The following is a 14,097-nucleotide window of genomic DNA, read 5'->3' as shown; positions in this document are numbered from 1 at the left end:
TTTCCCACAGAAAAGGTATTTCTCTCTGCAATGGACTGCCCAGGATTGGGAGACAGGAATGAGAATAGTGTGAATCTATCTTTCCTTCCCTCCTCAGTGTGTCTTTTCTTATTTATTTCTATGCTTCTCCCAGTTGCTGTAATCCCTTACCTGAAATTCTTGGCTCTGGTGAAAGTATTTTTGCATGCAGATTGTTCAAAATTATGGTTTTGAGTGGAAGATGAGTGCTAGAAATTCTTATGCCACCATTTGCTGATACCACTCTTCAAACCAACAATGTTATTTTAAATGCTTACCTTTATCATTAAATTTTACCAAATTCCTTATGCAATGCATATAATAATTATACTCATTTTATAAATGAGTATAATTTATAAATGAAGTCTGATCTGCTTTCTGTCAATATAGTTTGCATTTTCTAGTTTTATATAAATGGAATCACACAGTATGTATACTTCTGTCTTTTTTCACTCAGTTTAATTATTTTGAGATTCATCAACATTGTTGAGAATATGAATAGTTCATTTTTTTATTTGTCAAGTAGTACTCCATTATATGCATGTACTGTAATTTGTTTATCCAGCCACCTGTGAATAAACATTTCTAGGTTTTGGCTATTACTAATAAACCTTATATGCATGCTCACATACAAGTCTTCAAATGGACATATGTTTTTTTCTTGGGTACATAAAAATGGAAAGGCTTGATCAGATGATAGGTATATAACTTTTTAAGAATCTGAAGACGTGAGTTCTAAAGCAATTGCATGACTTTATATTCCTAAGAGGAGTATATGATGGATCCACAACAACTGTTGATGAAGTTCCTCCACAACTTCATCAACACTTTGTATAGTCATTTTCATTCTAGTCATTTTATTACTTGTATATTGGTATCTCGCAGTGTTTTTAATTTGCATTTCTGTAATGACTAATGATGTTGAACATCTTTTTATATTCTCACTTGCCATTTGTATATATTCTTTGAAGTCTCTGTTCAAATCTTCAGTATTTTTATTGCTTTTTTTTTAAAAAAAGCATTGTTGACCCTGTTGTTTTCAGTCTCAAATGAGAATATGTGCAGACTTATAAATGGTAAATCTCTCTAAAGTATTTATTACTATTGTTTTCTTTTGAGGAGGGAGGTATATTTGTATATGCTGTTAGGTAATATTTTTTTTTTAGGTCAACTAAGCCAGTAGGGAGGAGATCAAAATGTCAAAAAGCAAAAAGCAAATAAGAATAGAACTGACTCATTTTTTTTTTTGGTTATCAAGATTAATTTTATAGGTAAATATTTTGTTCTGTATAATCATTTATGTGGGCTGAATCTAGCTAGAGATAAAATTATGAATACTGTAAAATATTGCACAAGAATCACATCTATGTGATTGCTTAGATAAGTTCTTTATTTTAAAAGCTAATTACTTCTGTTAGTCTTTGTATTTATTCTTTATTTATGTAAAAAATCATGTAGTACAAATGACAATGATGTTAATTTTTTTTTATTTTTTGCATATTGTTTCAGGAAACAGGTAATTCTTCATTTTAATTTGAAGTTCTAGTGACCTAAGTCCTGTGGTTAAACAACTTTAAAAATTCCCAACTTGGTTCAATTCATTAACTTTAAAGTACCAAATGTATATTGAAGTCCCAAAGCTGTCGTCATGGACTTCGCTGCTTTTATAAATCGATTTATGAAAGAGATTTCCGTGAAGATCCAAGAGAAAAAGAGGTATTACTGTTCACAATCAAATTTCTAACATGCCTACAGTTTCAGCTCTGTTATGTGTCTATTAAATCATGCAGCCCTTCTCCACTCACTCTTGCACAATGCATGATGAGTATTTCAGTAAATTTTGTTTTCACATTGGCAAGTTGCCTTGCACTTTTCTTTGAGTAGTTCATGGTCACAGCCAGCTGTTGCCTTCAAGGAATCACAGTTACTAAGGAGATCTTCATACTCGCAACTATTGGCTGTAACAAAAGCAGATTAGTTATATCCTTATAATTTTCTTTAGTAGCGGCAAAATAATTTATACATTCAAAGTGCATAGGAGGGTGGATTGGACAAAAAGTCAAGTTTTCTTACTCTGTGATGGGCCTTTTACTTCTTGAGGGACATATAGTTTACTCAGTTGAGCTCACTGATTAATCCACCACTTTTTTTATTTTGAAAATGGTGATATGTTTCTAAAATGAATTGACCTACTTTTCTCCCTATCAAAGACAGTAAAATGAATATAAATAAATCTCTCTACACCTGCAGAGTCTAATATGAGAGCCACTAGCCACATGCAGCTATTTAAATTTAAATTATTCTAAATTAGATAAAATTAAAATTTTAGTTTCTTAATCTTACTAGCCACATTTCATGTGTTCAAAGGCCACATGTGATTAGTGGCTATTTTAAGGCAGATGCTAACAAAATATTTCCATCGTTTCATACTATTAGACAGCACTGCTTTAGATGTCAATGTTTTCTTCCTGGAGAAAGTGATTTCTATGGAAAGATAAAGATGCAAAACAGTGATAATGTGCCCTTTTTTCTTCTGATACTTCTTGGGTGTTCCCCAGGGGCCTTAAACTCAACAGATCTCAAACTAGACTCATACTACCCACAACTCTCACAATTCCTGAGTTTTGTCTCCCTGTATCCCTTCCACAATCTTAGTGAAATGGTTCTCCTACTCAGCACTTTAGACTGAATCAATCTGAACTCTTTTTCTACTTCTGACCAGCACTCAACCAGCACAGGTAATGAATACTGGCTATTCTACTTCTTTTCTCTCAACTCAGTACATTTCTCTTCCTTTATTTTGCCAGTGATGCAGTAAAGACATCCTTTTTGTTTTTCAACCCATATTTTTTCAAAGTTTTCTAGCTAGCTTCTGTCCAATTGTTTCTACATACTATTGCTAGCAAGCTTTTTATAAAACATGATTCTGACTCTGTCACTCTTACATTTAAACTCTTTCAATGGACTGCTTATCCCTAATAGGGTAAATTCCAAGCTTCTTAGCAAATAGCGTTCAGCAGAGATATTAATATTCAACTTTTTTCTCCTTTAGTTGATTTATAACTTTGATGCCATAAATATTCTGAATTATACCTATAGAATTCAGTCAGAAAGAATGTTAACTAAAAGTGAATGCATTTAAAAATCTCAGTGAATAGGCCAACTCTATTGTTCATAACTTTAAGAGAAGTATATCAACTAACAGAGGAAATAGCTATTCTTACATCTTTTTATGATGTGTTTAGAAATGATAAATATGACATTTGTTTCATTCTCTCCTTTTGTAGCAATATGTTTGTGGGTTCGATGACCCAATACTGTATACAGGTTGGATATTGTCATTAAAAACATGCATAAAACTACTTTCAAATTTTAAGGCAAATGATCATTAAGTCAAATGCTATGATTTCAATTACACTACAAAAAAGCATGGTAATCAGCATGATGAACTCATTAGCACAAAAGAAACATTGTTTGTCTGTCTAGACCAGCCATAATTTTATCTCACATCTGTATATTTCTACATTTCATTCTTTCAAAATACCTCCTTTGGTCTAATAATACTAACTTTGAACTAGTTACCAGAAACATGTATAGTTACTATTAGTAAGCTCTTCATAGTCCCACAAACATACTGACAACAGATGTTTCATTATGTTACATATAGTATTTTTCATTACAAAAACATGTAGATTATTAAAGTGTATAAAAAGATTAAACACATACACTGTTGAATAATCTCTTTTCTTTTGCATAAAGACATTTAAATTGGTAACTTAAGGAAATTTCTTAACATACAAAAAGAAAAAAATATCAATTTTTTATTATAATAGCAGGTTAATCACTTCAAACTTACTGCATAGTCCATTGTCACAGTTACCAGGGCAACTGGCACAGGGTATTCCTTGTTGGTAAGGGGTATTCTTTTTACTCACATTATTACCACTGAAATTTAAAATATATAATGTCAAATATTTTTCACTTGGCTGTTTAATTTATAGTTCAAGGGTAGCATCAGTCACCAAATATAGTTATTCAATTTTTCAGATATGTAACAAAACTGAAAAATTATAATTCTCAATGTGTGATTCAGATAAACTCCAAATTAAGAAAATAACTTTACACATTGACCCATCTCCTTGACTATAATTTTGCAGGTTGAATAACTAAATTGAATAACTAAACCCTAAAATTTTCAACACTATCTTCATCTCACAGTAGACTCAAATTGTTAAGTCAGTATACCCCAGTGTGCTGGCTAGGGGTAGAGCATGTTTCCTAGAGAGACAGGAGAAACTCCTGGGGGCAGGCAGTTGCAGTAAGAAAAAGAATACTCGATGTTACAATATCATCTTATATTTGAAAGATGATAAAATACCATAATTTCTCTAATATGGACTAAGGACAGTAAAACTACAGTATGAGTATTATATAGGTACACACACATACGCATAGACTTCTATATAGGAATAGTGATATTTAAGGAGTTAATGGTGTACGTGTATGGGGGCAGGGAGAGCTGGGGAAAGTTGGTGAGATTCTAGAGGCAGTGTGTGAGAAATTTTTGTTTATTAAACAAAGAATATTAGTTTTAAAAAAAGTTTCGAATAAACACCAATATCCAGGATATAATCACCTTACAAGAACTAACTGGTAACTCACTGATAATTATTATTGTATTGGTCATTTAATTAATTTGAAAATGCATGCAAGTGCAGATTTCAATAGTGTCAAGTGGGCTAATGGCCCAAGGCAATACATTTGAATTTCAGTCTCTCTACACAGAATATAGCTGTATGTATGTGAGCCCTTGGAAAATTGTAAAATAGATATAAAAGTGTTCTGAAAGTTTTCTCACCTCTGCTTCTCCTTATTATTCACTCCAATACTAATTTCAGATGCCTGGCTTCAGATGCCTACCCTCTCACAGCGAGGCAGTGAGTTTGGGTGTACTCTCTTAGGACTTTCCAATTCTTTCTACTAAACTCTAATAGATGCAAGTGGGAAAATGACTTTGGAAGTCAATCTTCTCAAAAAAGAGATCCATATCCCCAGGTTAACCATAATCTCAAAATAAATCCTGTGGGAGACTTTGGGGGCTCCCCTGCCTCTAGTCATAAGGAATTTCAAACACTAAAAAAATTAAGACTGACAGATATGTTGAGATTAGATCTTCAGTATATTCATAGGATTTATTGTAGACGACTTCAGACATTGCTTGACGAAACAGCATGTTTCCTGCTATAAATCAAGACCTTATGGATAAGTTGTTAATCGAGTTTTTTTTTGGTGTGAAAACTGTAGAGAAACAAAGACTTAAGATGTTAACTTTTTCTGAACTCTGAAATATATTAAAGATCTCTTGAAAAACCTTTGAATCTCAAAAGAATGGATTTTTAATGATAAAAATGTTGTTGTTTTTATATAAACAGGAGTGGGAACATTTTAGCAGAAAAGCCTGAAATCACAATTTGCCATCATCTATTTGCTAATCCACTACTACCCCTTGTATAACCATCAAGCTTCTACCCTCTTAGAGTGTGAAATTAGTGAAAACTGAAGATACCAAATCTAGAGAAATACACACTACACAAGCTCATGGAATAACCTTAAGCCCTAGGGAAAGGCAATAGAAAAGATATCACTTTATAATTGAAGAAAGAGAGCTTCAGATTTTATATTTGGACCTAAGAACTTGGTCTTTTCTTTGATAAGTTGAATGTATCTTACCTTAAAGAGCATTTTCAAAGATTTATGCCTTCTCTTCACTGAAATATTTTTTTTTGGCTTGTTTAATATATGAGATTTTTAAATATGAAATTGCAGATAGAATTATGGACATTCAACGCTAAAGTGCATACTTACGCAGGACAATATTGGCAAACATAGTAGTATTTTAGATTATCTTGATTGGGACAATAGGCAATTCCACATCCGACACGGTAAGATGAATACCAAACAACCTATAAATCCATAAGAGAATATATGAGTACATTGAGGAAAAAAAATTAAAAAACAAATAGCAAATAAAAACTTGAAAAAAAATGTTACTACTATAGTTTGTAGCTGTGTATCTAATGGAAATATTTAAATTATTGATACAAAGTCACAAACTTTTAAAATGTTAAAATTTCATGTACATTCACTACTTTATCCATTTATAATGTTGGAAAAGTACAAAATGCACTTCCCAACCAAGAGTTTTGCAGGCCATGGGAAAAAAATGATATTTCTACTTGAAGTATCAGCCAATTGCCAAGGCTCTATTATACCTACTCAGGCTCCTTTCCCCAAATTAAACACTAAAGTTGTTCATAATTTGGAGAAATTTTCTATATTAGAGCACTTGTAGCAGAAATATTTTTATTTGTTCTCTTTACCTGGGTATAATGTCCAACTACTGCACTGGAACTCTTTGGTCCTACGCCATAGACAAAATTGTGGCTCTCATCATACCAGTTTTGGATTGCATTTGACCAGGCAGTAGGGTCACTTGACATATAGAGATTCTCACCACATTTTGTACCTAAGATGGAACAGATCATGAGGAAAGCTGTAAAGCATGCAATAGCAAAAGAAATCAACTATACGAACACAAGAATGTTGCCTTTCATAGTGACTATATTTGCCAGTATTGATTAAATACATTAAAAAGGTGCTTCTATTTCTTCTCAGCTATAAAACTGAATAGAAGACAGATATGCTTAGCACAGTGAGGGTGGTCTCAACATGTAAAACTTTGAATAGGTTGAGAAGATCTTATTCTTTAAAAATTTTTTCCCTCGGGGTTGTCAAGATGCATTCTTTTTCATGCTAAATTCTTCACATGTACAATGCCTCATGTGCTCTCAGCTTTGTATTGTAAGCTTGGAAAGGCAGCAACCAACTTTTATTCTTTCTCTCCCCTTCTTTCCCATATTATGAGTTTTTTTTCACATATAGGACCCTGAATAAAATGTTTATGATTATAATTTTGTGTGAACTGTGGGGAAAAAAACTTTATAGGCAATCTTTAAGAACCCAATCATGACATTGGTTATTAAAATTATATAGATTTTAAGTGTAAAAAAAAGAACCCCAATCAAGCAACCGACATCAGGAGGGATGACAATTTTCAAAAATTTGGATCTTTTTAAATTCTACAAATCAGAATGTCACCAGGTCAAATACTCCTCAGAGAGTTAAGCAAAAAGGACCTTGCAGAGAGTGACATCAACAAGATGGTGGAGTAGGAATCCCTAGGCTTCCTTCCCTCAACAAACACACCAATTCAACAACAGTTCATGAACAAAATTGCCCTTGTGAGAAATCCAAAAGCTAATTGAAAGGCTCCCATACACTGGGAAAATATGAAACCAGACTCCCTTAAGCCTGTAGGGAGATTGGAATACCCTCTTGCTAGAAGCCTTATTCTCAGCACAGTGCCATATAATTAGGAAGAGACCTCCAAGCTCGCAGGTCCTCCCAGGGGAGGGAATGACTTGGTTCATTTGTTCAGCATCTCAACTTTTCCTAGGGGACTCTCCAGAGGGCTGGCTTCTGTCTTACTGGTCTTGGAGCTCTGAGTGTCAGGCTCAGGCTAGATACCCAAGGGAGAATGGATATGGTGGCTTGGACTGGTAGATACCATAATTGCTGCTTCTGGTTCAGCACAGAGCAAGCGAATACAAAAATAGCTCTCAGCTTCCCCCTTGGGAGGCAAAGAGTTGATCAGTGTCCAACGTTCCAGTTTCTCCAGGGCTATCCAAAGAACTGGCCTGTCTTGCCAGTCTTGGAGCTCTGATTGGTTTGGCACGGTCTTAGCCCCTGGGGGAGAGCAGAGAAGGTGCTTTGGTTTAGTAGATGCCATAGCTCTTCTTCCCAGCTCAGCACAGAGGAAGCAGACAAAAACCATAACTGCTTGCTTCTCTCTGGGAAGGGAAAAGGTTGGTAGTAATGCCACAAATTTCCAGAAGCTGCCCCAAAGACTGGCTTATAACTTTCCTGTCTGGGAATGCTAACAAGACCTAGCATAATCTAGCCTGGGGCTAGTGAAGACACAGGAATTTGGGCTGGCAGTTGCCATAGTCTCTCCCTCCCAGTCCAGCACAGAGTGAGCAAACAAAAAACCTCAGCTCCTAGACTCTCCCTGGGGAGGAAAAGAATTGTATGGAATGTCCAAAGTCCATCATTTCTGGGGGCTGCCTGAGGAATTAAGCATCTTTTTTGACCGCAATGGACTTGAATAGACATTTCTCCAAAGACCATGTAAAAATGGCCAACAGGTATATGAAAAGATAATCATCAGGGAAATGCAAATCAGAATTACGATGAGGTACTATCTTACACCTGTCAGGATATCTATTATAAAACAAACAAACAAATGAACAAAAAACCAGACAACAAATGATTATGAGAATGTGGAGTACTAGGTAAAATCCTAGTACACTGTTGGAGACGATGCAAAATGGTGTAGCTGCTATGGAAAACACTAAAGAGGTTCCTCAAAAAATTAAAAATAGAACTACCAAATGGCCCAGCGATTTCACTTCTGAGCATTATACAAAAGAATTGAGCATTATACAAAAGAATTGAAATCAGGATCTTGAAGAGATATTAGCAAACTGATGTTCATTGCAGCAGTATCCACAATAGCCAAGATGTAGGAACAACCAAATGTCCACCAACAGATGAATGAATAAGCAGAATGTGATATATACATTCAATGGTATATTAGTCATCCTTAATAAAGGAAGAAATTTTGCAACATGTGATATGGATGAACCTTTATGATGTTATGCTAAGTGAAATAAGTCATAGAAAGAAAGCTACTGCATGATTCCACTTTTGTGAAGTATCTAAAATAGTCACATTTACAGAATTAAAGAGTGGAATGGCTGGGAGGAAGGAGAAATCGGAAGTTGCTAATCAATGGCAAAAAAATCAGGTAAGTATGATGAACAAGCTCTTCTTGTACAGTAGAGATCTTCTGTACAACATTGTACCTATAGTGTATTACACACTTAAACACTTGTTAAGAGGGTAGATCTCATGTTGTGTTCTTAAACAACAGCATTAAATAAAAAAATAATAAAGAAGCGCCTTGTACCCCAGGAACTTTTCCCTATATTTTTCAAGCCCTCTCTTAGTACTTACATTTTGATGGCTTGAAATTTATTATTTCCTTTAATAAGGAAGAATAAAAACTAAGCATCTAACAGTAGACTTGGATCTTTAAGACCATTTGTTTCAATCTTCTACTGAATACAGTCAACTCTCTTCATGATTTTATTATAACATTAGCATCAACAACATAAAGAATAATAGTTCTACTGAAATCACAGGTAAATTATCCATTACCTTCAAATCAAGCTTATCTATATGTATATCATGTTTGATAATGTAAATAAATATTTTATGTAAAGTTTATGCATACAAATGTTTTTCCTCATAGCTTTTTGATCCTTGATATGTTCTTATGACATGTTTTTGAATTTATTATTCTATACATTATAAGCACATAGTCTACATAAAATACTTTTCTGCTATAAAAATTTTTTACCCCAAATATTCATCCTGATTAAAAGTTAAATATTTTTAGAGCAAAGTTTAGGAACAACTCAACATAATTCAATATATTTTATAAATACAAAATAAATAGATTTCAGAACACCAAATGGCTATACAATATCACAAAAGGGCAGTGAGTTAGAAATCAGAAAGCCTTGTTATCTTTCCAATATATGTTAGTACTTCAGGTTGTATTCTTGGTTAAGTCTTTCCTCCCATGTTCTAGTTTTCTAATTTTTAAAACTTGGAAAATGGTGATGCATGACCTGTTTACTCATGAGCTGGTTGAGAGGAACAAATGAGATACTGCTTGAGAAACTGTGTAGCATAAACAATCAACACACATAAAATTGCACTTATCATAATTATCTCTCTATATACAGTGATTTCAAAAAGACAAAAGTATAAGCAACATTTATTCAAAATGTCTTCTTAATGCAACACCCTAGAATGGTCTGTTCTATTTTATTTTCCAGTGTTACTTTATTTGTTCATTTGTTCAATAAATATTTACTAATTTACATACTAGTTTTTCGGTCTTCTGCACTACTGTGTTCTAAAGTGCACTTGTTTGCCCACTTTTGGGCATTTGCTGTTGCTTCTCTGCTCCATTCCTAAATGTCAGAAGAAAAAAAATACACTTAAAAATTCAACTTCAACAAAGCATTTGCATTATAATCTGATTGGTAGATTGATTTGCACTCCTTTAAAACTTCTGTAAATATATTATCTGTCACTGGTATTAAAATATCTTCTTTTTTCTTTTTTTTGGTGTGTCTTTCTCCACCCAATGCCAGTTTCAATGAGAAGATAGTCCATAGGTAATGTGTCTAATGAGAGAAATATCTAATACAATAATATCTGACTATTTATGATAGCACAGAAGCCACACCTAGGATTTTTAGTAATGATGCTACTCTAAATACTGATCAACATCTCAAGTATTATATTTCAATAGTAATAAGCAGACCTACATTATTTCCAATTCCATTTGCAGCCCATTGCATTCCTATGGTAGATATTTGTTTTTTAGGGACTATGCCCTGGAAATTGGGCTATTTACCCTAAATGGCACTTATCTTGAAGGAAAGAGGATTTCTTTCTTTTAGACTAGGAAGGATAGTGAACAAAAAATATAACAGCTTCATATTTAACGTCTGAAGATTTAGCTTCTAATTCTGCCTTCTCAACTTAATAGGCCTGTAATTTTGACAAGTTATTTAACCATAACCATTATAAAGGAAAATTGAGAACTTATGCTCTGCTCATGACACAGTTCAAATGAAATAGTAAAATAGAGGCAGAACTTTCCAAGCCACAAAGCACTTATGAGATGCCAGTTACCAGCTGCCTGCTCATACCACCACTGGTTCACACCACTTTCTTGATATTACTCCCTCTTACCATCTTTAGCATGTTGCTGGCAGGTGGAGAGACTGATTTCCTTAGTTCATTGTGTTTATTTACAATCTCTCTTTGGACTTGTGATTGAGTGGTTAACAAAGCAGTAAAGGCTGGATCCTAAAAAGAAATAAAGTTGAAGTATTTTTTAACATTTTTGAAAATTGCATACGAGAGTAAGTTAATTCAAGGGAACAAAGATCACTTTAAAAAGTGTTCAGTTCAAGCCAATATTAGTTAAGCATTGCCAAAAATTAAGCATTGACAAACAGTAAAGAAGTAATTTGAAGATTTGAGAATGCAGATGTAATTCATGGCATGACAAATTAAAAAATCCTTTGAGGCCACAAATGCCAATTTCCAGTTTCAAGGGAACTTTTAATATGACATATGAATGGTAATATTTTATAATAAAAATGTTGGATAATAAGAACATTAAAACGTATTTATTCTTATTTAATAAGGTTGCAGCAGGAGGAATAAGGGTAGAGCTCAAGATTCATCCTAAACTTTAATGAGAACTTTGACCTGACATGGTATCTGTATTTAGAGAAAGAATGTATTTAAAATGAATTAAGAAAATAATGTTTAGGCCCAGTAAAAGTGCATTCAATATTCTAGAAAAATTACTCTACTTATCGTGGGTGGATTTTATGGAGCCACTCAAAAAACAATTTTACAATATTAAACAAATCTCCAAAACAGTATGAGGAGAGCAAAGCCATCTAATTAATGGACTAGTGCTGACTTTGTTCCTTTTAGTAACAAATATATAATTAAGGTATTAAACAAGGTGCTGATATTTTTGGTTTAACCTTTGTGTGTATGTGGGGGCGTCTAAATCTGGAGGCAGAGTAATTTGAAATTATGAAATTATCAAATTATGAAATTTGATGACCTAAATTTACAATTGTCCAAAATAATATTTCATCATGTATTCAATATAAAAATTATTAATGAGATCTTTTCCTTTTCTTTTGAAATCTGGTGTGTATTTTACACCTACAGTACATCTTGTTTTTGACAAGCCACATTTCAAGGGTTCAGTGGCCAATGTGCCTCATTACTACTATACTGGATAGCTCAGCCTTAGACTTTCATCTAGATAATGATGTTAATTGCTCTACGCTATCAATGAGTGCTTTGTATTACCAGACACTCTTACTCTTTCTGCTCTCAAAGTGCCTTGCCATCCCACAAAGTTGCCTGGATAGCTCTGGAAAAATTTCCCACCTTTAACTTTACCTTTCCTTCTGTGGGTGAAGATAGAAATAGCACAGCAACCAGAAATACCACTCCTGGGAGTAAAGCCATTGCTGGGAGGTAAGTCAAAGAGAACAAAGGTCTGCATTAAAATATGTTATACATGGACTAAGAGGGAAAAATCAATGAAATGATCATGGTTATCTCAAAGGAACTGTGATTCCTAATTTATAACATAACAGGAAAAGAGTGTCATATAGTTCCAGTAGGATCATGGTAGAAACAACCTTGTCTCTGATAGGGACAAGAAAATATAAACTGAAGAACCTGACCAATGCCCTTGAAATATATATATTCAAGTATATATATATATTCAAATTATCATACTTTTATATTTTTCTATTACAGTTCTAGTGTGTTTCAAAGTCATAAACATGGGAATATTTATATTATCTATTTTAGAAGGAAATGTAAAGAATTTATTTAAGTTTCAATTTGATATAGTGAGTAAAAGAGTAAAATTAATAAGATAATTCTTTCAATAAAAAGTAGTTTTGAAGATCATGGATAGATTTATTAAAAATATTTTACCATTGGTGAAAAATATGTTCACATTAAAATAAATGAGTTATCACTTACTGTTGGTTCTCAGAGCAGGATGAAATATCTGTTTTATTTCTAGGAAGAAGGAAGGTGAAAAGAAGTTTAGAGCACAATATGTATTACACTTATTTCTGTTTTAGCAAATTCTGGTTGTGTAAATAAACCTCTGAAATAGAATTTTTTATCCCATTATCTTCAAATTTCATTGCCAGTTGTCTAATATTGTTTTTGACATCATTCGGTTCCAAGATAGCTTTTAACATAAGTAAAGTTTGCCCTCCTTCCCTAACTAGCCCTCTCCTCTTTTAAGGCACATTAAAATCTGTATACTGCCTTTTTGGCCTTTTTGGTGTTTTTTTAATAACCACTGAAGACTGGCTGATCACCATGAAGGTAACCAGGGTCCCAACCTACAGATAAACTCCTGTGGCTCTGCTTTCTATGATGCTTGATTCCCAGTTACCAAACTTCTGTAGCTTATTGGTTAAGAGCATAGCCTTTGGAAACTTCAGTTCTGGGAAATCCTCTCAGATATTCAATTTTCTCTTCTGTAAAATGTGGATTATCATATCATGGGTTTGCTTTGAAAACTGAAAGGTATAATATGCATAAAACATCTATTACAATGCCTGGCATATAATAATAAATAAAAATTATTAATATTTTTATTATCTTTTGCAACATGTGGTAGTTTTGGAGTTCATAAGATCATTCCATAAATGCATGTTGTTTGATTGAATTGCTAATTCTAGAAGTGTTTATAAGAACTGTTGTTACTTCCAGGTGTTATAGGAAAAAAAAATCAGTATACTCAAAGATTCAAATGTTTAAAGGCCAGTTCTAGTAGAGATCTTCTGGCTAGCTTTAGAAAAATGATGTACCCTGGCTGTCGTACCCTCATCAGCTCATTAAAAGGCATATACATGGGCCTGAAAATTTGTATAGCTTATTCAGTAGGTCTGCATTAGATGACCCACAATTTCATAATTCAAAAGACCATTATGCCACATACTCCTCCATCCTACTCTCCTCTCCCCTCCCCACTCACCCAACCTATAATTATCTTTGTTGCAACAATGAAAATGATAACAGTTTTGATGAGAATATATTCAAAGAAAAAAATGATCATATTTTATTCATTTAAACCTATATTCATACATAGTTGAAAAGCTGGCTACCATTTTTTCCCTTGCTACTTACTAATACAAAAGTACTGTGCCCTTTCTTGCAGGTGTTTTAAAACCAGGATAACATGGTTCTCCTAGAGTGTCTATAGGAAGAGCATGGTGTATGGTTTCATAATCCTAGAAAAGGGAAAAGAAG

At 33.5% G+C, this 14,097-nt stretch overlaps 1 protein-coding gene across 1 annotated transcript; it reads right to left on the bottom strand.

Moving 5' to 3' along the window:
* Nucleotides 1–1,848: 1,848 nt before the first annotated feature.
* Nucleotides 1,849–12,282, bottom strand: LOC102879818 (cysteine-rich secretory protein 2). The gene is made up of 7 exons (XM_006926455.1): nucleotides 12,214–12,282; nucleotides 10,972–11,088; nucleotides 10,094–10,181; nucleotides 6,399–6,544; nucleotides 5,884–5,981; nucleotides 3,875–3,963; nucleotides 1,849–1,976 (listed from the first exon to the last, which is right to left on the bottom strand). Exons 1-7 carry the CDS (start codon nucleotides 12,280–12,282, stop codon nucleotides 1,849–1,851), a joined length of 735 nt encoding a protein of 244 aa, XP_006926517.1.
* Between the last annotated feature and the right edge of the window lie 1,815 nt (nucleotides 12,283–14,097).

This window comes from Pteropus alecto, unplaced genomic scaffold (genome assembly GCF_000325575.1).
Source record: "Pteropus alecto unplaced genomic scaffold, ASM32557v1 scaffold7, whole genome shotgun sequence".
Taxonomy (NCBI): Eukaryota; Metazoa; Chordata; class Mammalia; order Chiroptera; family Pteropodidae; genus Pteropus; species Pteropus alecto.
Note: the sequence above shows the minus strand (reverse complement) of the source record. Positions and strands in the feature narration are given on the sequence as shown.

What these genes read in the sequence shown, in the direction of transcription:
- LOC102879818 (XM_006926455.1), bottom strand. Translation starts at nt 12,282, where the DNA reads ATGGCTTTACTCCCAGGAGTGGTATTTCTGGTTGCTGTGCTATTTCTA. An exon ending in CTTCACCCACAGAAGGAAAG is followed by an intron (nt 11,089 to 12,213) that starts GTAAAGTTAAAG and finishes ATTTCTTTTTAG; the next exon opens with GATCCAGCCTTTACTGCTTT. An exon ending in TAGTTGGACATTATACCCAG is followed by an intron (nt 5,982 to 6,398) that starts GTAAAGAGAACA and finishes ATGGATTTATAG; the next exon opens with GTTGTTTGGTATTCATCTTA.